This window comes from Dioscorea cayenensis, chromosome 2 (genome assembly GCF_009730915.1).
Source record: "Dioscorea cayenensis subsp. rotundata cultivar TDr96_F1 chromosome 2, TDr96_F1_v2_PseudoChromosome.rev07_lg8_w22 25.fasta, whole genome shotgun sequence".
Classification (NCBI taxonomy): domain Eukaryota; kingdom Viridiplantae; phylum Streptophyta; class Magnoliopsida; order Dioscoreales; family Dioscoreaceae; genus Dioscorea; species Dioscorea cayenensis.
Genome location: NC_052472.1, coordinates 2958473 through 2983195, shown reverse-complemented (window position 1 = coordinate 2983195; position 24723 = coordinate 2958473). Strand labels below are relative to the sequence as shown.

Genomic DNA, 24723 nt, shown 5'->3' with positions numbered 1-24723 from the left:
GTGCTAATTGTCGGGAGACCCTCTAGCCATTCCACAAGTCCCATTGCTCACATGAGCCGTGTAACATATAGCCCAGCGAAGATCTCGATGAGGCGCACATACTGCCCTAGTCTACAAGAAAATTCACCGGTACGTGTCCTAGGTGGATGGGGTGACGCTCCACCATACTCTACTAGAAAAACAACTTCTATCGCCCGCCACCTCGGTACTATTGACGCGACCTACTATCGGGAGTGCTATAACTACGTATAGGTACTTGTGTGCTGGCTAGATCAGGTGTGATGCCTTCATTAAGCTAGTCTCATAATTCTATTTCTTGCTGAGACGAAGCCAAACTCTTGCTATTGTTATGCCCAGAGGAAAGTCAATCAGGATTCCCCCGTCCTACTGGGTCATAGTGAAATCGGTGTCGTAAAAACTAGGCAGCAGGACAAACTCCATGTAGCTTAGGTGCCGGGGTTCGTCAAAGATCTAAAACTATATAACCCTGGACTGAGAGAATCCTACTGGACTCCGTTCAACTTCAAAGGTGCTGAGCACCTTTAAAGTGACGCCATGGTAAATCGACACCTTGATGGATTGGAGTTGGTTCCACCACTCGAAGTCTACCATGTGGAAGACGTCGTTCCCCATCCCCAAGTGCACTAGCACCGGCCACTCTATAATGCGAGATTGACCAAATTGTTTCACCTTTAAGCGGTCATATCACTATCCGAAATAGGGGCAGAGAATATCTTCCCCGCAGGTGGAGGTAGGGTGGAGGGAGTGGTACCCTCCGCTCTAAAGGTCGATGCCTTTATCCTTGCTATCTTTGACGAGTCGGCTACGGCCTTTTCATTCTAGTTATCCTATAGAAGAAAAGAATATGACAACTTAGTTAAAAAATATGTATGTTTTTTTTCTCAAAATAGGAAAACTTATGGCTTGCTTACTGGTAGACTTACGACCGTAAACCTTGGGGAAACCTCCCTTTATGGAAGGTCTTATAGCCGAAAGCCTCGAGCTTAGGTTGTAAAGACCCCTCTTGTACATTCAAGCCCAAAATTTTACAAAATTTTAGTTTAAACTACATGAATAACTACTTAAACATGTATACAAACATTTCAATACATCATATCAAATATTCACCAAAATATTTAATAAAAAGATTAAACCTTTGAGCAAGAGGAGAAAATTGAAAAATTCGGTGAGTGAAATGCTTTCAAAAAATGGTTCAAACCCATGCTAAATGACTCAAAAGTGAGAGTAGAGAACAAGGATAGGAAAATGAATGAAGATAAAGTCACCGTGATAATAGATTAGTGAGTAAAATTGAAATGGGCACTCACCGGTCGTCGGCAGCGCTTAAACCCTAAGTGCTTATTGTTAGCTTACGGGCATAAACTTTAACTATAAGGCTATCTGTCTGCTCTTTATAGGGTGTTTACGGCCATAAGGCCTACACCGTAAGGGTTTAATCTCCTTTACAATCTAGGTTAATGCCTTAAGAGGTTTTTATACTGTGGTCAATAAGGTTCTTTCGATACCTCTTGTGGTCTGCTTACTGGCTTAAGCTGTCCATAAGGAACCTAGGTTATAAGTATTGGGTTACAGCCATAAGGGACACTGTGAAATGTGATTTCTCCTAAAATCCACTCCATTTGATTGGAAAGAGCCTGGAGATTGCCAATAACTCACTCGGGAGAATTGAGGGAGACGAAATCTCCAAAGTACCGTATACCCTGGCTTACTCATAATTCCCTCTAATCACGGCATGTCTTTGTAAGGTGGGTATTCTTACTCATCACGTAGTACATCAAACATGATAGTTAGGGCTTTAGCCTCATTAGCAACCAAGCATTCAAACACATAATTAGATTTAAATATATATGATTACAAATAAAAAATCAATTAAAGCATCAAAGATCCAACAACCAAAGTCAAAGATATAAACCCTAGAGTTCAACTATGCCCAAACATCTACAAATTAGCCCTTCATTAATGGAGGGCAATAATTCAAGATACAAATAATAGAGGAAGATATGAGATTCATGAAAACCCCCCTTTTCAATCCCTAGGATGAAGAGTCACCGAAGAAGCTTCCATGCACGCCGTCAAGATCAATTTAATGACTATGATCTTCAATCCCCTTGAATGTACTACCAATTCCCTATCCAAATCACTCTTAGAATGCTGGAGATTCGGCCCTTTTCATCCTTAACCCTACCTCCAAGAGTCGCCTGAAAAGATAGAAAGATAGAATAGAGAATGCCCTAGAAATCCTCATAAGTTCTATTTATACCCGACTTGTTACGGGCTTCTTACGGGCGTAAGAACTAGAACATAAAGGAGCTGGAGAAGATTGTCACGAGCCTTACTGGAATGCTTACGGTCGTGAGCCCCATTTGTAAGGTTTCTTGATTTTGTCACAATAAGCAAAATAGTGAAGCTTGCGGTCCAGCTTACGGCCGTAGTCGCTGGGCCGTAAGCTTCACTATTCTATTTATTGTAACTTCCCTTACGGGCATCTGCTACTATCATAAACTCCTCTGGATGGTCCTTACAGACAACCTTACGGCGTAAGCCTTACCCGTAAGGTCTTTTGAATTGGCTATGAAACCTTTTTACGGGTATAAGCATGCTCGCAAGGTCTTCTGGAATAAACTTATGGCCGTAAGGACGACTGTATGCTTCCCATAAGCCACCCAGTTTGCCTTGTCATTGTTCTAATGATGTCGAGAGAGCTCTAAACTCATCATTTTGGATCTAGAATGCTTCCTTTGTGTCTCCCTCATTTTTAAGCACTGTCCTAAGACTGTTAATACAAAACACATAATATTTAGCATCTAATTTCATATTATGGCTCCAACACATGCCAATTGATTGGACAAATTGATATGAAATATATGAACATTGTACACTAATCAAATTCTCCCACACTGAAGCTTTTGCTTGTCCTCAAGCAAGATAGAACATTACACACCAAGTGGAGGAAGTGTACGACCTTGGGAGTTAAAGAATTGAGGAGTTTCATAAGTAATTCAGGTTTCCATAATTCAAGAATGCTAAAAATTTCAAGTCCCAAAAATAGTGAACATTCTATTCAAGATTATAATTTCGTGTGTGTTTACAACTCTCTACTTCGCTTCTTTCAACCTAGAGATTTTCCAAAAGCAGACAATCACACAAAAACTTCTTATGCATAAGGTGGCAGCTTCACACATCTCCCAAGGTAGCCCTTTCCTATGAACATTAAACGAGTGGCATTCATACTTATAAGAGAGGTAGTTCTTTCCACATCTTTTACTAAACAAATATGGTAGCTTTCACTCGCTTACAGAGGTGGCTTTTTCTCTCGTTAGGGCATACACAGTATCCGACTTGTCAAGAGTAGCTTCACACTTATAATAGGGGTAGCTCTTTCTATTTCTCAACTTTTAAACTGTTCTTTTTTTCTTGAAACAAATTCTTTCAAATTTGCAAAATTTTTTGTCCACAAGTAGTAAAATGAATACAACCAAAGGAAGTCCAACATGGTCTAAGTCACTACAATTGAGAAAATGTGTGCTCTAATTAGGTGAATAACCAAGAATAACATATACACTAAAAAATGTAGGACTTGAAATGGAACAAACTCGCTAGTGTCCACCCAAATACTAGGAAACTCCTCTACATTTTCAAATTACCTTCATAAGTCACACTTAGCATGTAATAGAGTTAGCAATGAAACTCGAACCCCTCCCCAACACTTAAATCATACATTATCCTCAATGTGTGTAAAAGAGAAGCATGCAAGGTAATGTAAAGAATAGTAGGGAGGTAGTGGAATACGATTACTTTCCTAATTCACATATGTGAAATCATTGAAACTTGGAACCGTCCTAATGTGTCCATGGTTGTGCCCTAGCAGTTTGAGGGTCACTCAAGGTCAAGAATTGACCGATTGAGCATTCCATTTATAATTGAGGATGGTGGATGTTGCAAATAAGTCCTGTGAGGTGTAAAGAACGAACATTAAACCTCAAAAAAAAATAAAAATAACAAAACAGAAAATATAATCCACTAGAAGTTTCAAAATAAGTGCAGACTAGGCAAGGCCAACCCTTGCCAAAAATACTGTATACACTGTATGGGAAGCAAAAATGAAATAAAATAAAGTAAAGCTAATGCTCGAACTCATCTAAGGGTGCATTCTCTATCGACGGATGCAGGAAAGGAGGAGCTGGAGCTGGAGGCCCCTCTTGAAACTGTCGTATCTTAGCTTACAACTCCTGAACCTCCAACCATCGGCAGGGATGAACTTCTATAAGGCTGGCTGCACACGTTGGTGCAGTAGGCGATGATAATGATGACTCATTGTCAGACTCATCATTGGACTCCTCATCCTCTGCCTCGGCCTCTTCTGTCGGTATCTGCTCTGTCTGACCATCCCCATTAGTCGCAATGTATCCATGCCAAGAGATGTCGCATCATTCACGATCTCCTGGCCTTGGAGCCAATCTCTAAGTCCCATACCTCTGATGAGTCGTATAATGTATAGATTGGCAAAGATCACACCCAGGTGTACGTGATACACACCTTTGCGTGTGTACCACAAATGCACAGATTGTCGAAGTAATAAAAGTACTCTAGTGAGCGGGTAGTCGTATCCACAGGGAATAGTGATCAAAAACAAAAGAATTGCTATTTAACTACGGTGAGGATGAATAAATAGTAATGTGAACAATATCAATACAAATAAGAATAAAGATAACAAGAGAGAGACGCAATAAAATGATAGGAGAGACAATCGATAGAAAGCGGAGCACCTAGATATTGCTCCCCCTAGGACTATTGTTTCAAGTGCAAGACTAACCATTATGTCTCTTAACTAATGCTTAATGAGTCATGGAAATCCTAAAATACATGGTCCCAAACCTAAGGTCAACCGTGACTAATTCTACACTATGCCCCGGCGGAGAAATCGCTCAATCTCAACACCTCACATAGTGTAAGGTTGTTTAAAGCTCTAGAGACTCCAAGTGATAAACCCTATTCCCTAATATAGATCTAACCCTTTGGTCCAGGTGAAAGACCCCTAGTCATAATTAAGGCCTAACACTAAGGATTACTTCAACGCTTTACTCGGTCGCTTGTGCAACTAAGCCCCAGTGGAGTTTCTCTCTTAGCACTTCACTCTATTATGACCACAAAGAACTCTTGGAACACAGAGGTAGGATAAATCACACTGGAAGGGAAAGGGGACATTCCTCTACCTCTAGACTCACCCTCTCGACCCTCTCCAATCTTGCTTTGCCTAACTCTCATGGTGTGTCACTTACTCACAAGGATTACCAATGTAGATTCTCAACCCTAGTGTCACTCTAAGAAAAAATCAATTCAATAAACATTCAAGACTGGAACTCAATTAAAGACATCAATTAGAGAAATATAATGAAAGACCAATGAAACAACAACATCCTAAGGTTTACAAGTCCAAGCACCCACTAATGGTTTAGCTCTTTATGGAGCATAATATAATCAATAATGAAATTGAATGTAAAAACATGCAATCCATAAGTAAAACCCCCTCGTATTCCGTGTCGATGGTCTTGTGGAGTAGCCTCGTCTTCTCTAAGGGTTCTCTCGTCAAGCCTAGGGCACACCTTGCAGAATTGATGCCAACGAAAGCTTCACCAATAACTATCTTCCAAAGGAACACGGTGTTGAAGGCCGTAGTACCACTCTAAAAGCCTTGCCAAAGCCTCTCCAAACCCTAGCCGCTAGCGCCTCCCAAGATGGGGAAAAGATGAGAAAAAAATTCTTTAAAATGACTGAAATCGTGACTTAAATAGGGCTAGAATCGGGCATCCACACAGGCGTGTGGAATTTCCACACGCTCGTGTGAATCTCCAGCAATCGAATTTTCAGCGCGCTATGAACTGTAATTGCTACAGTGATTTGCTATAGTACTTTTCTATAGTAAACTGCTATAGTCGCCTAAATGCTCCCAAATCCACACTTTTCATCGAGGCCACATGAATGGGCACAAGTCCATGAAGTAGATCGCGTTGCGTCTTCAATAAAAATCACATTTGGTGAAGATCTTGCTAGTGTTAACAAGTTGGAACACATGAGCGTGACTGCCTTTGTACCCTTCCAATTTGCATGTTTATTCAAGCACAACAGAGGTTGGCACACACTCATATGCCTTCACGCACAACTTGTGTCTTCGCGTTTGTTCACTCTAAGATTTCATCAACAAAATGCATCCATGATCTACTTTTGGTTAGTTTCTCTCATACTTGTCTCCACAACCCTATATGCACAAAAGAACACAAATACACATGCATAACTGATAAAATCTGAGAAAAGTAATGCTGAATGTAAGAAAAAAATACTTCGTATTACTAATACACAAGCACTTATCAGTACGTTCTAGCCTTAATGAGCAATGAAATCTACCAATGCGTAGCCTAGGTGGATGGGTTGCGGTGAACCAGACTGAACAGGAATAAGAGCTCCTGCCGTTCCATTACTCCTGTGTTAGCCTCGCGATGCAAAGGATTGGGCAATGACAGCGTGCACATACTTGAGTACTGGTTGGGTAAGTAAGAAGACCTTAGTGAGGCCTGGTTCGTAGCTCTTATTGCGGCTCAGGTGGTACTAGACACCCCTGATTATGATGCTGAGAGGGAAGTCGATAACGAGCTCCTCGTATGGTGGGGTACTAGTGAAGTCCATGTTGTATAACCCTATCAGCAAAGCGCGTGAAATTTGTATGCGTCAGCGACTGCTGCTCTTAAAAAAAGCTAAAATCGGATTGCTCCCTGGAGAGCAAAACCTACCATTCTTCGGTTTAACTCAAACATGCTGAGGACCTTAAAGGTAGTGTTATGGTACACCTACTCCTCTATTGAAAACAGTCGGCTCTAGGCTCCTGACTAGATCATCCTCCTAACCTCGTCCTCGATCCCCAGTTGTGTAAATAAGAGCCAATCCACTATACGGGATTGGCCAAACCTCTTCATCCTTAAGTAGGTAAACCACTCTTTGAAGTGAGCCTCTGCAAATATAGGGGCTGTGGGAATCGGGAGAGTAGATGTCTCCTCTTCTACGGCTATACCCGAGGTAGATGCCTCGGATCGCTTCCTCTTGGCCGACCCAGAAGCAGCTCTCTTCGTTTTAACCACCCTGTATAAGAAAATACAAAGTTTAGAATACAAAAATATGAAACTTGAACAACACTATAATGCTTACAGCTTGCTTATGGGAAGGCTTACCACCGTAAGTATCGAGAAAGTCACCATTACAATGAAACTCCAAAAATTACAAAATTCAATTCTAAACCATTATTCAAGCATTTCTCAACATTCATGCAGTTTTTCCCATGCAAAAAATCAATCAATAGACTTAAAAATCATGATAATGAAGATTACCTTTGATGCGAAGAAGAAAATGGAGAAATCGGCCAGTGAGAAGCTAAAAATCGGTCCAATCCTCCTTGAAAATAGTCAAGTAGAAGAGGAAGACTAAGGGAAGAGACTGGGAGGAGAAACAAATGCCAGCAACCAAGAATTTGGTGAAAAATAATTAGGAATGAAGATCAAAGATCAACGATGGCGCTTAAACCCTAAGTGCTTACGGGCGTTAATCACGACCGTAAGTTTCTGTGAATGAATAATTACGGGGTACTTACAGACGTAAGGCCTACGCCGCATGGGTATATCTCCTTTACAACCTAGGTTACAACCGTAGAAGGCTTAGCACTGTAGTTCATAAGGTTCTATGTCTTGCTCTTATGGTATGGCTTACGGGCATAAGACACCCGCAAGGAACCTAAGCTGAATTCTCGAGAAGGTTGCAGGTTGTAATTGTTTAAGATATAACTGTAAGGTGCTCTAAATGACACTTACGGCCTTACTTATGGAAGTAAGCCACCCGCAAGAACCTCTGAACTGTGCTCTCCAGGACTTATGGCTGTAAGTTCATTCGTAAGGCTCTCTAAATTCCTCTTACCGGGTGGCTTATAGGCTTAAGATGCTATAAAGCTCTCTGTTTGAGGCTTACGGTTATTCTTATGGGCGTAAATAGCCCATAAGAGCCCTCAAAAAATTGAGCAGAGTATTTCCGGTTTCCTGTAGTTAGGCTTAAATACATATATGACCTGAGAATTATACAATGAGTATCTATGATCATAAGCAACCAACCAACACGAAAATCATGACAAGCCGAGAAATTTATTGCCAATTCAAACAAAACTACACAACTACTACTATAGACTCAAACTCAACAAAATACAAAAAATTTTGCTTGGATTGCCTCCCAAGAAGCACTTGTATAACATCATGAGCTTGACTTACCTGAAACACGCATGTCATGGAGGTTGAAAGTTAAAACATTCCTCATAAACAGAGCCAATGTCTCTGAAATAATGCCCAACTGCGAGATTGGATAAAATAAGGAACTTAGCAATGTAGTGGACTGACTCCGGGTTACCTCCTTGGGCGAAGGTTTTCTCTTGCCTTTCTTGGGGGAAGTGACCTTGCGCCATTTCTTCTTTCACTTGCTTTCGTCAATAAGGGTAGGTATAAGTAACGAGGTGGTCTCTTCAATGTGAGGGCCATACAATGACTTCTCGAGAGGCTCTTTATCTAACGTCTTGAGCACACATTCATCCACAAGTGAGTCAGTTTTATCAATGTAATAACATGTATCACCAAAAGTAGAGGGGTATTTTATTGCATCGGATAAAGCAAACATTACTTACTCATTCCCAACCCTAAGTGTCATTTTACTGTTAGTAACGTCAATGAGGGCTTGGAAGGTTGCTAAGAATAACCTACCAAAAATGAGGGGAACTTCAACATCCTCGTCTACATCTAGAATCACAAAATCTACCGTGAAAATAAATTTGTCAATTTTAACCAAAACGTCTTCTATGATTCCCCTAATATGTCTAATGGAGCAGTCCGCTAGTTACAATGTCATCCTAATTGGTTTAAGGTCACAAAATCCAAGTCTCCTGAACATGGTGTAGGGCATTAGATTAATACTAGCAACTAGATCCATTAGGGCTTTTTCATTAACCAAATCACCATTGTTACAAGGAATAGTAAAACTCCCCAGATCTTTTTGCTTCCTCGGTAGACAATTTTGGAGCAATGCCGAACTCCCTTCGCTCAATGTCACCGTTGACACCTCCTCAAGTTTCTACTTATTTGTTAATAGGTCCTTGAGAAACTTGGCGTACTTTGGCATTTGAGACAAGGCTTCCACAAACAGTACATTGATGTGTAATTGCTTCAACAAGTCTACAAATCTCCTTAATTATTCATCCGTACGATCATTCTTCATCCTTGAAGGATAAGAGAGGTAGGGAAAGTACTTCTTCACCGGTAGTGGCGGTTTCTTCTCAACAATCGGAGTAGGTTCACTTTCCTTTGCTGGACTCTCAACGAATTCAATTTCTGGCTCCTTTCCCTTCTCCATGACCTTCTCACTACCTATCCCCACTTCCTTCTCACTTCGAAGAGTAATTACCTTGAGATACTCATGGGGATTGGCTTCTGTGTTACTCGGTAAGCTTCCTTGAGGATGTTCAGACAACAGTTTGGCAATTTACCCCACCTGGTTCTCCAAGTTCTAAAGAGAAGCTTGCTTGTTTCTAATCGATGCTTCTATGCTTGTGGAATTGGTTTTCCTACTGCTGGAACTTAATATTTGTACTCTAAATGAACTGAGTGAGTACTTCCTCCAAAGTGGGTCTCTTGTCATTCTGTTGGTGAGGAGGGAATCCTATCTTGGGCTTCTATTACTGCCCTTGATATCTCAAAGAAAAATTGGGGTGATTCCGTCGACCTGAGTTGTAGTGGTTTCCTTGGTGTCAAAGGACACTACCAACAAAATCTATTTGCTCAGTGGGTCCATACACCGCTCTTATAATAGAAAAATCTGTTGAGGTGTATCCTCCCCCACATGTGTCACATGCCATGTCTGTAGCTGATCTATGAGTAGACAAGTTGTTAATCTTCTTACTCAAACTTCCACCTGGGCTACTAATGCTGTGACCTTACTAATCTCGATCATCCTAGCTGGGTTTGTAACTGACTTGCCTCTTGAATACTATTGATAATTGTTCATGGCTATCTCTTTGATCAACTGCTTGGCTGCCTTCGGGGTCTTACTGCCAAGCGAGCCTCTCGCTGCTGAATAAATTAGCTATCAGGTACTCTGATTGAGACATTGATGGAAAATATAAACTTTCATCCATTCAGGGAAGTTATAATGTGGACATTTCCTCAACAAATCTTTAAATCTTTCCCACACCTCAAATAATCATTTAGTATCCAATTGTGCATACACTGTTATCTCTTGACACAACTTGGTCGTTCTTCCTAGAGGGAAATAATGGGCCAAGAATGCTCCAACAAACGGTTCCCAAGTAATGATAGATGCTCGAGGAATAGCCTGAAGCCATTGTTTAGCTATTCTTTTCAGTGAAAATGGGAATAACGGAGTCTAATGGCATCGTCAGAAATGTTGTTGATCTTAAGCATGTAACATACCTCGAGGAATCCCCCAATATAACTATTGGGATCCTCATCCAGTAAGCCATGGAATTGTACTGAATTCTGAACCATCTTTACAAATGCAGGTTTATGCTCAAAATTGTTTGCTATAACTGGTGGGCGCACTATACTTGACTGAGAATCGTCAAGAGTGGGGCGAGTATAATCTCTAAGGGTCCTATACCGATTCCCTTGATCTGCTATAGTATCCAGTTGCTCTCCCTCAATACTCACCATCAATGATCCTATATCGTTCAGTAAGGCTATTCTCAATCTGGTTCCAATCACCCTTTCTACACTACTCTCGCCTTCTGCTAGTCTTGGCGCTTTGCCCTATGGTGGCATACACTAAAATCAAATAAAAGAAAAAAGAATCAGAAGACAATCAAAGAGAAAAATAATTTAAATAAATAAGAAAAAGAAAAGAAATGACTAAAGTGATAGATATTCAAGTGTTCCTAATATCACTTTTCTTACCCATCAGTGTATGTGCCGAGTCGAGTAATAAAGTGTGCGTAAATACTGATCGTGTAATAAAGTGTGCGTAAATACCAAGTGTCGGTCCACAGGAAAGAAAGTGAGTACTAGTAATAACTCTAGATCCAAAAAATAGCCTGAATATTGAAGTGTTTGTGTGTGAACGAGAGCAAAAGAAAACAAGAAAATAAGAGAAGTAGTAGAAGGGAAATCACGGGAAAAACAAAGTTCGGCTATAGCATCCCTCTAGGGTTATTGAGTATAGGACAATGGTCATCAAAACATGCAATCCTATTTGAATCGAGAGGTTTCTATAATTATACTAAACCCCAATTTCTCAGGTGAAGAGTAACTAAATAGGTGCAGAGCTGATACAAACATCTACACAATCACATTAATACTCTATGAAACCTCACTATGAGCTGATGATAAACTCTTAAGTAGATAATCTCCACCAAAGAGAGCGAGCGAGCGCGAGAGAGAGAGAGAGAGAGAGAGAGAGAGAGAGAGAGAGATTACCCCTAATTTGAATACAGAGTAGAAATGTGATTTCTCGTAAAATCCACTCCATGTGATTACAAAGAACACGGAGATTGCCAACAACTCACTCGAGATAATTGAGGGAGACGGAATCTCCTTAATACCCTATACCAGGCTTACTCACAATTCCCTCTAATCACGGCATGTCTATGTTAGGTGGGTATTTTTGCTTATCACATAGCACATCAAACATGATAACTAGGGCTTTTGCCTCGTTAGTAACCAAACATTCAAACTCAAAATTAGATTCAAATAGATGCAAATAAGAAATCAATTAAAGCATCAAAGATCCAATAACCAAAGTCAAAGAAATAAACCCTAGAGTTCAACTATGCCCAAACATCTACAAATTAACCCTCTATTAATGGAGGGAAATAATTTAAGATACAAAGAATAGAGAAATACATGAGATCCATAAAAACCATCCTTTTCAATCCTTAGGATGAAGAGTCACTAAAAAAGCTTCCACGCACGCTTTGTTAAGATGAGGTTAACTGCTATGATCTTTAATCCCCTTGAAAGTAGGACCAAATAACTCTCCAAATCACCCTTAGAATGCTGGAGATTCGGCTCTTTTCTTCCTTAACCTCGCCTCCAAGAGTCATCCAAAAAGATAGAATAGAGAATGCCCTAGAAATGCTCATAAGTTCTATTTATACCTGACTTCTTACGGGATGCGTACGGGCGTAAGGACTAGGTTCGTAAAGGAGCTGGAAAAAAGATTATCATGAGCATTACGGGAATGCTTACGGTCTTAAACCCATGTGTAAGGTCTTCTGATTTTGTTATGGTCCAGCTTACGACTGTAAGTGCTGGACCGTAAGCTTCATTGTTCTGCTTCTTACGACTGCCCTTATGAGCATCTCTGGATGGTCCTTACGGACATCTTTATGGGCGTATGCCTTGCTAGTAAGGTCCTCTGGATTGGCTCTGACTCCCTTTTACAAGTATAAGTATATATGCAAGGTCTTCTAGAATAGACTTACAGGCGTAAAGATGACCGTAAGCTGCCTGTAAGGCACCCAATTTGCCTTGCCCTTGTTCTAATGATGACGAGAGAGCTACAAACTCATTTTTTTGGGTCTAGAATGGTTCCTTTGTCTCTTCCCTCATCTTTAATCACTGCCCTAAGCCTATTAATACAAAATACATAATATTTAGTATCGAATTCCATATTATGGTTCTAATACATGCCGATTGAGTATACAAATTGATATGAAATATATGAATATTATACACTCATAAAAGAGTCCTTGTTTACCCATAATGTTCTCTAGATGACCTTTACTACTCATCTTACGGGCGTAAGCTGGCCTTTGTAAGGTACGTCAAAAACTCTCTGCTCAAGACTTATAGACCGTAAGTGCACTCATAAGGCTCTTTGGAATCCTCTTGCGGGGTGGGTTACTCACATAAAGGATGCTCATAACCTTCTATGTTGAGGTATTATTGTCGAGCTTACCGACATAAATTTCCCATAAGTAGTCCTAAAAATTGAGCTGAGTCTCCCCTGTTCCACCATGTATGTCCAAATATAAAATATCTCTTGTGAAGCACACAAATGAGCATCTAACACCTCAAATAACCAACCAACTCATAAAAAAGAATAACAAGCAAATCATTTTATTACTAACACAAGAAAATGGACAACTAACAACCTAAAAGCAAAATATAAGGAAAATACAAAAAAATGCTTGGGTTGCCTCCCAAGGAGCACTTAGTTTACGTCACTAGCTTGATGTACCTTGTGTGAGCATATTTGGGAGGTTCAAAATAGTAAATAGTCCCCAACACTAATGTGAGTGTTTCTAAAATAATGGTCATGGCCAAAATCAGAGAAATAAGGATCTTACCAATCTCATGGACGGACTCTGGTGTTAACTCTTGAGCAAAGGGACTCAAGTGTATGTGCCAATCATGTAATAATATGCTTTAAAGTGGGATGCCGGTCAACAGGGAAAGAATGAGATTACTTGTGGTAACCTTAATTTCAAAAATTAACCTAAACCAAATAGTCATGTGTGTGAGTAGAAGAAATAGAAAATAGAAGCAAATAATACAAAAATAAGGAGGAATGTCAAGAGAAGAAACCATGCCCGTTCATAATATCTCTCTTGGGTTTTGTTAAGTGCAAGAGAAAGGATGTCTAAACATGTAATTCTATTTGAACTGAGAGATTTCCTAAATCATATTGAACCCCTCTTTTGAGGGTGAAGAGTAATTGAACCGGTGCAGTGCTGATGCGGTCACCACACAATTGCATTAACACTCAGTGAAATCTTGATGCAAGTTAACAAGAATTTCTTAAATAGATAACCCCTATTGTGAAGAGAGATTACCCATAATCCGAATATGGAATAGAGATGCGATTTCTCTTAAAATCTATTCCACATGATTGGAATGAGCATGGAAATACTCATTAACTCACTCCGGAGTATTGAGGGAGATGATGCCTCCAAAGTACCTTGTTTCTAGGTTTACTCACAATCACCCTCATGTAATTAGATTCAAATAACATGGATTGCAATTAAAAAACAAGAAAATCACATAGATACATAACTAATATCAAAAGATAAAATCCTAGAGTTCAACTGTGCCCAAACTTCTAAGAAATTAGCCCTCCAATAATAGAAGGCAAGCATTCAAATTACAAAACACGACGAGAATGAATGTAAACATAGAAACCTTTTCTCAATCGCATCGGAAGTAGATCTCTAGAAAACTCCGCGGAACCTTCCGCAAACGATGCCAAGGTGAGCTTGAAAAGTACGAAGTTTTTCCTCTTGATGTTGGATCAAAATATCCTCCCAAGGTCGCCACTAAAGCCCTGGAGATCCATCCCTTTTCTTTCTTAACCTCGCACCCAAAAAAAAGAATAAAAAATTTTCCTAAAAATCCTTATCAAGTCTATTTATACTCGGCCGCTTACGGGTTGTTTATGGGCGTAAGGACAGTTCTATAAGGAGCTGGAGAAATGGCCCATGAGCCATATAGGAACACTTGTGGCTGTAAGTGACATCTGTAAGGTCTTCTGCTTGTGTTACAGTCTAGTATAAATCTGTAAGCACTGGACCATAAGCTTCACTGTGCTGCCCTTATTATAGTCCTTACGGGCGTAAGCTCTGGTCGTAAGTGCCTTTGAATAGTCCTTATGAGTATCCTTATAGGTATAAGTCTTACCCGTAAGGTCCTCTAGTTTGGCTCTGAACTCCTCCTTTCGGAAATAAGCATGCTCACAAGGTTATCTAGAAGAGGGTTACTACCATAGGCCAAGCCGTAAGCTGCTCGTAAGTCATCATGTTTTCCTAGTCCTTATTCAATTGATGCCGAGAAAGCTCTATCTTCTTCGTTTTAAGTTTAGAGTGTTTCTTTAAGTTCTCTCTCATCTTTAAGGGTTGTCCGAAGCCTGAAAATGCAAAACACACTATGTTTAACATCGAATTCCATGATATGTTTCTAATACATGCCTAATGAGTATACAAAATGATATGAAATTTAAGAATATTGTACACTCATCAACCTACCTAAGATGAGAGGCACATCAACCTCCTTCTTGACATCTAATAAAACAAAATCTATTGAGAAGATCAATTCTCGGATTATGCATATGCCTTTGATGTATATGAGAGCACCGTCATACTTATTAGCACTTTACCCTCCTTCCATAATAACAATTTAACTAATCACATTTATATTAAAAAATCATTATTTTGTATATTATAAGGGTGATGGATAAAAAAAAATCTAACGAAGCCATGGCTTAATAATTATTTTATTAAAGATATATAACAATAAATATGATATCTACCTCCTTCCCCTTAATCAACTTCATGGCTTCATCTGCTGGTGAGGTTCTAGCTGCAGTGCAGGGTCGGACCTCGGTGGAATTCAGGAGTTAGGAATTTTTTATTCTTACTCCATTTTGGGTCCACCATTACATCAAGGGGGCGTTTGGTTGCGAGGAGTGGAATGGGGTCATTACTTACATCGTGTAAACCCTTGTTTGGGTGTGGAGTAATGGGAGTAAGAGAGGTATGATGGAGTGAGGAGTTTGTGAAGAAGGATTCACAATCACCATAATTTTGAGGGAATTCTTGATTCTTGATCAATGAAATGACAATACTGCCCTTGCTTAAAAAAATTTTTGGGCAACTATCTCCATCGTTTGGCTTTTAGGTGTTAGGGTAAAGCTTGGGGTGGCTATATCTCCATTTTCCTGGTAGCATTGGGCAACGTTTTGACGGCATTTGACAGCGTTATGGTAGCATTCGGGTGTTACCATTTGTTGATTCTGGATTCTTTTTGATAGAAAGGTCAGGTTGACGTTCCTTTGAGGAAATTAACAATGTCTTTGATGTTATCCATTTTCTTAAGAAAGCATGGGGTTCAGTTTATCTTGTTTTTTATTGATTTGCAGTTTCTCAATTATATTCTTTGTTTTTATGAGGCAGTGATGATTCACCCTTGCATCCCTACATTCAAATGCTAGGACAACTATGTTGTAGTATTTAATAATCTCCTATCAGTAAATTTGGTACTTATCAATATAAATATATACATCTATCTCTCATGCGATCAGCTTGAGCTATTGTGTTGAATAGGACCTAATATACATTTGTATGAACTGCGTTCTGTTCATTTTGGCCTTGGCTATGCATTTTAGAAACGAATTTTTGGTTGCATTTGGATCATGGAAACAAGCATTGTAAAAGAAATGGTGGGCTGATCACTTCTATGGCCATATTTGGTTCTAAGTTTGTACTAATGTGATGAAACGGTGGATCTGAGCCTCGGCTTTCTTCTTTAAAGTACATGTAAGTGTGGCAAATAAGTTATGTGTTTGGATTGGTAAAAAATAGGCAAAATAATGAAGAGTGTTATTTCATAAATCTCCATGAAATCTTTAGACAATATGTTATTTCATAAACACAATGTTGAATGAATGTTTAGTTAATGTTTAAATTGTGCACTTCATTTTAACAATATTTAATTACAATATGTTGAATGAATGTTTTAATTTACTTTAGGCCACCTTTTTTTTTTCTGGGACATTAACCAAATTGTAATTAGTTATTTAGATTAGCTAATTAATTGCTAATTATAATATTAACAACAAATTTGGACATTAATCAATATCAACTGCTAAAAAATGTATTTATTAAGGTTCATAATTTATTTATTTAAAAATATATTTAAATTAGTAATTAGTTATTATTATAATTAAATAATTGCTAATTAATGATATTAACAAAAAAAAATTGAGATTTGATCACCTATTAAAGTTAAATATTAATTTATAACAATTAATTTACTTTAATACTTAAATATTTTAAAAAATATAATTGTAACAACTCATTACTATAAATATATATATAATAATATTAATTTGTATAAATGGCATAATAGTCATTTTATCATATATATATATATATATATTTCACCTTTTTCAGTCCCAATAAACTATCTCTCTAATCTTTACTGCCAAACATACTTTTTATTTTATTTTTTTTTCCAATCCACGTCATTGTCATTATTCTTCCACTCTTCTCCATTCATCCTTATAACCAAACGCCCCCAAGTTATATCGGATTTGACACGACTTTGTCACCCTTTGACACAATCACACTGTTATATATATATTATTATATATATAAATATATAACAAAAAAATCTAATGGACATCATCCATTTCTCTCTCTACTTGTCATGATCCGAAAGCTGGAACCTTCCCCTTTTTTGTTTCAAGAGAAAAAATGGACACATCTATGCTTCTCGAGACCCTTGCTCTTTTTCTTTGACTCAAATTGCCCCTTCTTGCTCAATCTTGTTCTTTGGTTCAAATCACCCCTTCTTGCTTAATCTCCCCTGAAAGTGCGTGCTTTCCCACCCTCTTCTCATTGTATACTCTGAAGCATCACTTTCTCTTTTCAGTTTTATAATGATTATTTTATCAAATTTCGTCATTAATTAATGAATCATGTGTAGTTTGCCAGGATTAAGGCTTATGTGCTGTAGTGGATGATGGTTGTTTTTATTGTGTTAGTTTTGAGCCCTGAAATTTGTGAAATTAAGTGGTTTGTTAACACAATAAAAGTAATTGTTTTCTTTTTCTTCTTTTCCAGTAAAGGAAAATTGGGAGAAGAGTTTGATATTAACTTGATTACCAACTAGGTTGACAAGTTATTGTTTCAAACTATTTGTTTCTGTTAGTCAATATGTGCGGCTGCACATGTTGAAAAAGGCCCACCTAATCTCTCATAATCCTCACATAATTCTTACCTAATCCTTGGATTAGGTGAATTAATCCTCCACATTCTTTTCTATAAATAGGCATGATGGTGAAGCCTTCATTGCACCAATTGAAAGGAAGAAGAAAGAGTGAGGAAGGGTGGAAGGGAAAATAAATAAGAGAGTTAGTGTTTTTCTCCTAATATAAGAGAGAGAGAGAGAGTTGTTCTTAATATAAGAGAGAGAGAGAGAGAGTTGTTCTTCTTATTATTAGAGAGATTGTAACTCCTAGTTTTTATAGTGAAATTCTTCTACCTTGCCCATAGTTTTTACCCTAATTTTTTTGGGGTTTTCAACGTAAATTCCGTGTCCATCTCTATGGCTGTTATTTTTAAGTACTTCAGTTGCGGCCCTGCTCTACCTAGTTCCATAATTTCAAAACAAGTGGTATCAGAGCCAGACTTAGGGTGTCTATATATATCTATTTATCGTATGTTTAGTGGTTTCCACTAATAATGGATCCTCCACATCGGAAAATAAGTTAGATTATTATTTACCTTTTGTAGGAACTGATTACTACCTTTGAAGCAGTCTGTGAAAGAAGTAATGGTAGCAAAGTATGAGTTTGAAAAATTCTGCAGGAGTAATTTCTCATTGTGGCAGCTAAAAATGATGGCTATCCTGAGGAAGGATAATTGCTTAGCGGACATTACTGAAAGGCCAGTTGAGTTTAAAGATGACAAGTGGAATGAGATCGATGGTAATATAGTTGTAAATCTTCATTTGGCGCTGGTTGATGGAGTTCTATCAAGCATAGTTGAAAAGAAGATGACGAAGGAGATATGGCATCATCTTACAAAGTTGTATGAGGCCAAGTCACTCCACAACAAGATTTTTCTTAAGAGAAGACTCTATACCTTGCGTATGGTGGAATTTGCTTCAATGACAGAGCACATGAGCAAACTGAACAATCTATTTTCCCAACTTACATCATTGTGACATACAATAGAGTTAAGTGAGCATGTAGAAATTCTACTCCAAAGTCTACCAGATTCATATGATCAACTTAACCAATAATGTCTCCACGGACATTCTAGTCTTCGACAACATTGTTGCTGCTATTCTGGAGGAAGAAAGTCGGCGCAAGAATAAGGAAGACAGGTCGGCAAGTTCACTACAAGCGGAGGCCTTGATGGTGATGAGATAAAGATCAATGAAATGTGGTGTAAGTGGGAGACTCAATCAAGGTAGATCTAAATCAAGAAGCAAGAAAAACTTCAAATGCTACAATTGTGGTAAGAAGGGTCACATGAAGAAAGATTCCAATCCTCAAGGAAATGTTGCAAACACTTCAGAAGATGGAAATGCCATGGTATGTGAAGTAGCAATAAACACAGGGAAAAGGTTTGCTGATTTTTGGCTTCTAGACTCAGTGGCAACCTTTCATATGACTTCTAGAAAAGAATGGTTATACCACTACGAACCTATCTCTAGAGGTTCTGTGTACAGCTGCAATGATCAAGCTCTAAAGATACTTGGTATTGGCACCATCAAACTCAAGATGCATGATGGTATAACTCGGACAATTCAAGAACTCTGACATGTGGAGGGCTGACAAAGAACTTCTTGTCTATTAGACAACTTGATGATCTTGGTTGCAAAATCGAAGTCCAGAACAAGGTGATGAAGATAATTCAAGGAGAAGCTTGGCAAGAAGGAGAAGCTTCAGTTGCCACAAGTAGTCTAAGTAACAGATGCACAATAACATGGCACAGGAAACTTGGACACATGTCGGAGCAAGGAATGAAGATTCTTGCTGAAAGAAATCTCCTTCAAGGTCTCACAAAGGTAACACTACCCTTTTGTGAACATTGCATTGTGAGCAAGAAGCATCGACTGAAGTTCAATACATCTAATTCTAGAAGCAAAGAAATTCTAGAATTAGTCCACTCTGATGTGTGGCAAGCACCAGTTACGTCCCTAGGAGGAGCAAATTACATTGTATTGTTAATTGATGACTATTCCAGGAGATGTTAGCTGTATCCTATCAAGAGGAAGGTAGATGTGTTTTAGGTTTTCAAATTTTACAAAGCGCTGGTGGAATTTAAATCTGGCAAGAAGATCAAGTGCTTAAGGATAGATAATGGAGGAGAATACACTGACAAAGAATTTGATGAATTTTATACGCAAGAAGGCATCAAAAGACAGTTCACTACAGCATACACTCCTCAATAAAATGGAGTGGCAGAGTGGATGAATAGGACTCTATTGGAAAGAACAAGAGCTATGATGGGAGGTGCAGGTCTAGACAAGAAGTTTTGGGCAGAAGCAGTCACCACCACTTGTTATGTGGTGAATCGGGCTCCATCAGCTGTAATCGAGTCGAAGACACCGATGGAGATGTGGATTGGTAAGCAGTTGATTATTCAAACCTTCATATATTTGGAAGTTTTGTCTATGGAATGTATAATACACAAGAAACTACAAAGCTAGATCCAAAATTCAGAAAAATGTATGTTCTTAGGATATGCTGATGGAGTCAATTGGTATCGTTTGTGGGATCCCACTGCCCACAAGGTTGTAATCAGCAGGGATGTTATTTTCATAGAAGACAAAGAACAAAATCAAATGGATGGTGAAAGCACTTCAAAAGAAAGCACAGAGATTACAACACTACAGGTAGAAAAAGAAGCTGAAGCTACACTAGAGAACGAGGTACAAGAGCCACCTGATCTGAAGTTCCAGAAGTTCGGCGGTCAACTAGAACAAGAAAAAAACCAAGTTGACATTATGACTATATTATGGAGGGTAATATTGCATACGGTCTTCTAACTGAGGATGGAGAGCCATCAAATCTTCAAGAACCACTAAGCAATTAAGATGCATCTCAGTGGATGGCAGCAACGCAAGAAGAAATTGAAACCCTTCATAAAAATAGGACATGGGAACTGGTGTTACTACCACAAGGGTGAAAGCCCATTGGCAACAAATGGGTCTAGAAGATCAAGCACAATAGTGATGATCAAGTAGATCGCTATCGTGCTAGATTGGTGGTGAAAACATATGCTCAAAAGGAAGGAACTGATTTCAACGAAATATTTTCACCTGTGGTTCGACTCACAACAGTCCGAATAGTCCTGGCGATGTGTGCTACATTTGATTTGCAACATGAGCAGTTAGATGTCAAAACTTCATTTCTTGATGGAGATCTTGAAGAAGAAATTTATATGCTCCAACCAGAAGATTTGAAGAAAAAGGTAAAAAGAACTTGGTTTGCAGGTTGAACAAATCTCTATACAGTCTAAAGTAGGAGCCAAGATGCTAGTACAAGAGATTTGATTCCTTCATCATTAGCATTGGATATAGCAAATTCAATACAGACCCTTGTGCATATGTCAAGAGGTTTGAAGAAGAAGATTTCGTCTTCTTGTTGTTGTATGTTTATGACATGTTGGTAGCAGGCCCCAACAATGATTGTATCAAGCAATTGAAGGTACAATTGGCTAGGGAGTTTGAAATGAAGGACTTGGGACCGATAAATAAGATTCTAGAGATGCAAATTCACCGAGACAGAAATAATAGGAAGATTTGGCTTTCTCAGAAGACTTATCTAAAGAGGATCTCGTGACGCTTCAACATGCAAGACTGTAAGCCAATTTCTACCCCACTTTCTATTAATTTCAAGTTATCCTCAAGTATGTTTCCTAGCAGTGAAGAAGAGAGGATAGAGATGTCTCGAGTACAGTATACATCAACAGTGGGAAGCTTAATGTTCGCCATGATCTGTACAAGACCAAACATTGCACATATAGTGGGAGTGGTAAGTTAGTATATGGCGAATCCTGGTCGAGAGAATTGAAATAGTATTAAGAGGATCCTCAGATATGTAAAAGGAACCTCAGATGTTGCATTATGTTATGGGGGATCTGACTTTTCTATCAACGGATATGTTGATGCTGATTATGCAGGTAATCTTGATAAAAGCAAATTAACTATTGGATATGTGTTCACACTAGCAGGAGGAACTGTGAGTTGGGTTTCAAAACTACAGTTAGTCGTGGCTACATCAATGACAGAAGCAGAGTATTTGGTAGCTATACAAGCTAGTAAAGAAGCAGTGTGGTTGAAGATGGTGTTGGAAGAACTCGGGCACAAACAAGAGAACATTACTCTATATTGTGATAACCAGAGTCCATTGCATCTTACAAGAAATCCAGCATTTCATTTAAAGACAAAACATATCAGAGTTCAGTACTACTTCGTCCGAGAGAAAGTTGAAGGGAACAATGGATATGCAAAAAATTCATACAAAGGACAACCTAGCAGATTTTCTAACAAAATCAATACACTGACAAATTTATATGGTGTCGATCCTCTTGTGGTCTGACAGGGACGTAAGCAACATCAAATGGGAAGGTAGAAAAAATAGTGTGAAGATCTGATTAGTTTTTAATCAAATCTTCAAGTGGCAGAAATGTTGGTCAATATGTGCGGCTACACATGTTGAAAAAGTCCCATCTAATCTCTCATAATCCTCAAATAATTCTTACCTAATCCTTGGATTAAGTGAATTAATCCTCCACATTCTTTTCTATAAAAAGGCATGATGGTGAAGCCTTCATTGCATCAATTGAGAGGAAGAAGAAAGAGTGAGGAAGAGTGGAAGGGGGGGGGAGGGTTAGTATTTTTCTCGTAATTTAAGAGAGAGTTATTCTCTTTATTATTTGAGAGATTGTAACTCCTAGTTTTTATAGTAAAATTCTTCTACCTTGCCCATAGTTTTTACCCTAGTTTTCCACATAAATTCCGTGTCCATCTCTATTGCTGTTATTTTTAAGTACTTCAGCTGCAACCCTTCTCTACCCAGTTCCATAATTTTACAATAGTTTTGACTTTGTGTGTGTGCGCAAGCCAGCACTTGGGCATTTTCAAGTTTAAAATGCATGTTGTATTATGCTAGTGTAGGCTTAGATTGTGCACAAATGTTCATTGTGCAGCGTACACATCCATAAAGAATTTGTGAGTTGCAGTTCTTCTGCTAGTTGTCTTTTCTTTTTTTTTTTTTAATTTTCTCATTTGTTTGGAGATACAGCTGATGTGTAATTTTGTAAATATTTTATTTTATTTTTTTATAATTTGTTCACAATGATAAAATTCTCACAGCCAAACTGGAGAGTAAAGAAAGAATAAAATCTTTAACAAATTCCCAATTTCAAATCATAAAATAATAAAAATGTATTTATTTTTATAAAATTTAAGATCTTTTATCATAAAATATATTAATTCGACCAATGTAATTTTATACCAATGCACTTTTATGGGGAAAGATAATAATAATACATAATACCTAAGTCGTCCGCTCATTTTTTTTATAATAAAAATAGATAAATCACGATTTATTATTAATGATCATTGCAACTTAGACAGTTGGATTTGCAGGGCATTATACTAGGCCTTCCAAAAAGGGTCTCCGGAGCTGCCTGCTCCCTCTTTGCAGGTTGCTTTAGATTAAAAAGAACAACCTTTTATTTTATATATAAAACTAAATTAAACTTGTGTATTAATGATACTAATTCAAAAGTCCCAAAATTATTGTTAGAAATCATCAAACACTTATTCTAAACACCCTTTTGCAAAACAATTTCGATGTTATCAATCAACCTAACCATTCCAAACCATGCTGCAATCTACATCACAACAACACTTTCAATCTTTTCCACAGGTTTTAAACTTTCCTGCTCTACGATCTACACAAAGCCAAAAATACGTTAAGATGATGCTTTCTAAAGCTAAGCTTATGCGGCCAATAACAACTATGAAAATAAAATACATTATTCATTTGGATCAATAGAGACTTAGCATGTAATCTTGACTATATATATATATATATATATTCAACTAACTTGTTTATGTGAATTAAAATGAGTTGATGTTCAACATAGCTTTCTTTACCTCAATGTAATCTATCCTCCCACCAACTTCTGTAATCGTTCCAACCACTGGACTTTTCAATTCTTTGCAGTTAGTTTGCCCACTCTGTGCCTCTGATTTTGCTTGGAAGAGAGATTTACTGATGGAGAGGGCCTATATAAATCAGAGAATTTATATTATACACAAAAATAAATAAACCATCAACCTAATTGTCTATAAGCCGGGAAGTTTTAAAAACCACATATATATAATTTTTTTTAGGATGTATAATTTTTTTTTATAAAATGGATAAATCACAATTTTGTTAAAAAGTAAAAAACTAGCACATGAAGCTGATAAGGATGTGCACGTTGTTGAAACAAGCAAAAGATGCATCAAGTTGATTCATCAAGTGTGAAATGGGACGATTTGATCCAGGGATGAAGGCCTTGGCCAAATAAAATATATACACAAGGTTGGGGGAACAGAAAATCACAAATCAATTTACAGAAGAGAAGCTAGAATATCCCAATTTTGAGCCGTCTAAATAGAACAAAAACAAACATTTTCAATAAACAAGTGCGGTAACCAAATGCCATGAAGCAAACATGAAGTATTATATTACATTTTATGATGTTGGAAAAATAAGACACTGTTTGCAGTATAAATAATTCATTTTCTAACCGAAGGAAAGAAAATCTATTGATTTGTTATCCAGTTAATATGAACATTTAACAATAAAAAGATCACTCACGTGCTTATGTTCTATGATTCATATAATAAAAGCAACACTTGATAACATAGTAAACATAAGAGCTTGCATGGCGTGACTCAATATAGCAGTAATTGTCAAACAAGTATTATCTGTTAATGGGATGAACATCTCAAATTGAAGTATTAAAAGAGATACATTATCCCTCGATCTCTTCAAGCGAGAGGTGCACATCAGAAACAGGTAAAAAAAAATTAGAACAAATTAAAGAAGAGGAACAAGAAGAAGAAGAAGAGACATATATGTACCATTTTAGAAATAATACGC

General features: G+C 38.0%; 1 protein-coding gene and 1 non-coding gene across 2 annotated transcripts in view; one reads left to right on the top strand and one right to left on the bottom strand.

Moving 5' to 3' along the window:
- The window catches only part of LOC120279655 (glutathione S-transferase F10-like), an 85882-nt gene extending 85249 nt beyond the window's left edge, over positions 1–633 (bottom strand). Inside the window, exon 1 of the mRNA XM_039286582.1 lies at positions 487–633. Within this exon, the coding sequence (XP_039142516.1) occupies positions 487–633 (147 nt within the window). The remainder of the gene's footprint in view (positions 1–486) is intronic.
- Positions 634–10237: 9604 nt separating this feature from the next.
- On the top strand, positions 10238–10344 carry LOC120281716. The gene has a single exon (XR_005542769.1). It is a non-coding gene; the product is annotated as a small nucleolar RNA R71 (small nucleolar RNA).
- The last annotated feature ends 14379 nt before the right edge of the window (positions 10345–24723 follow it).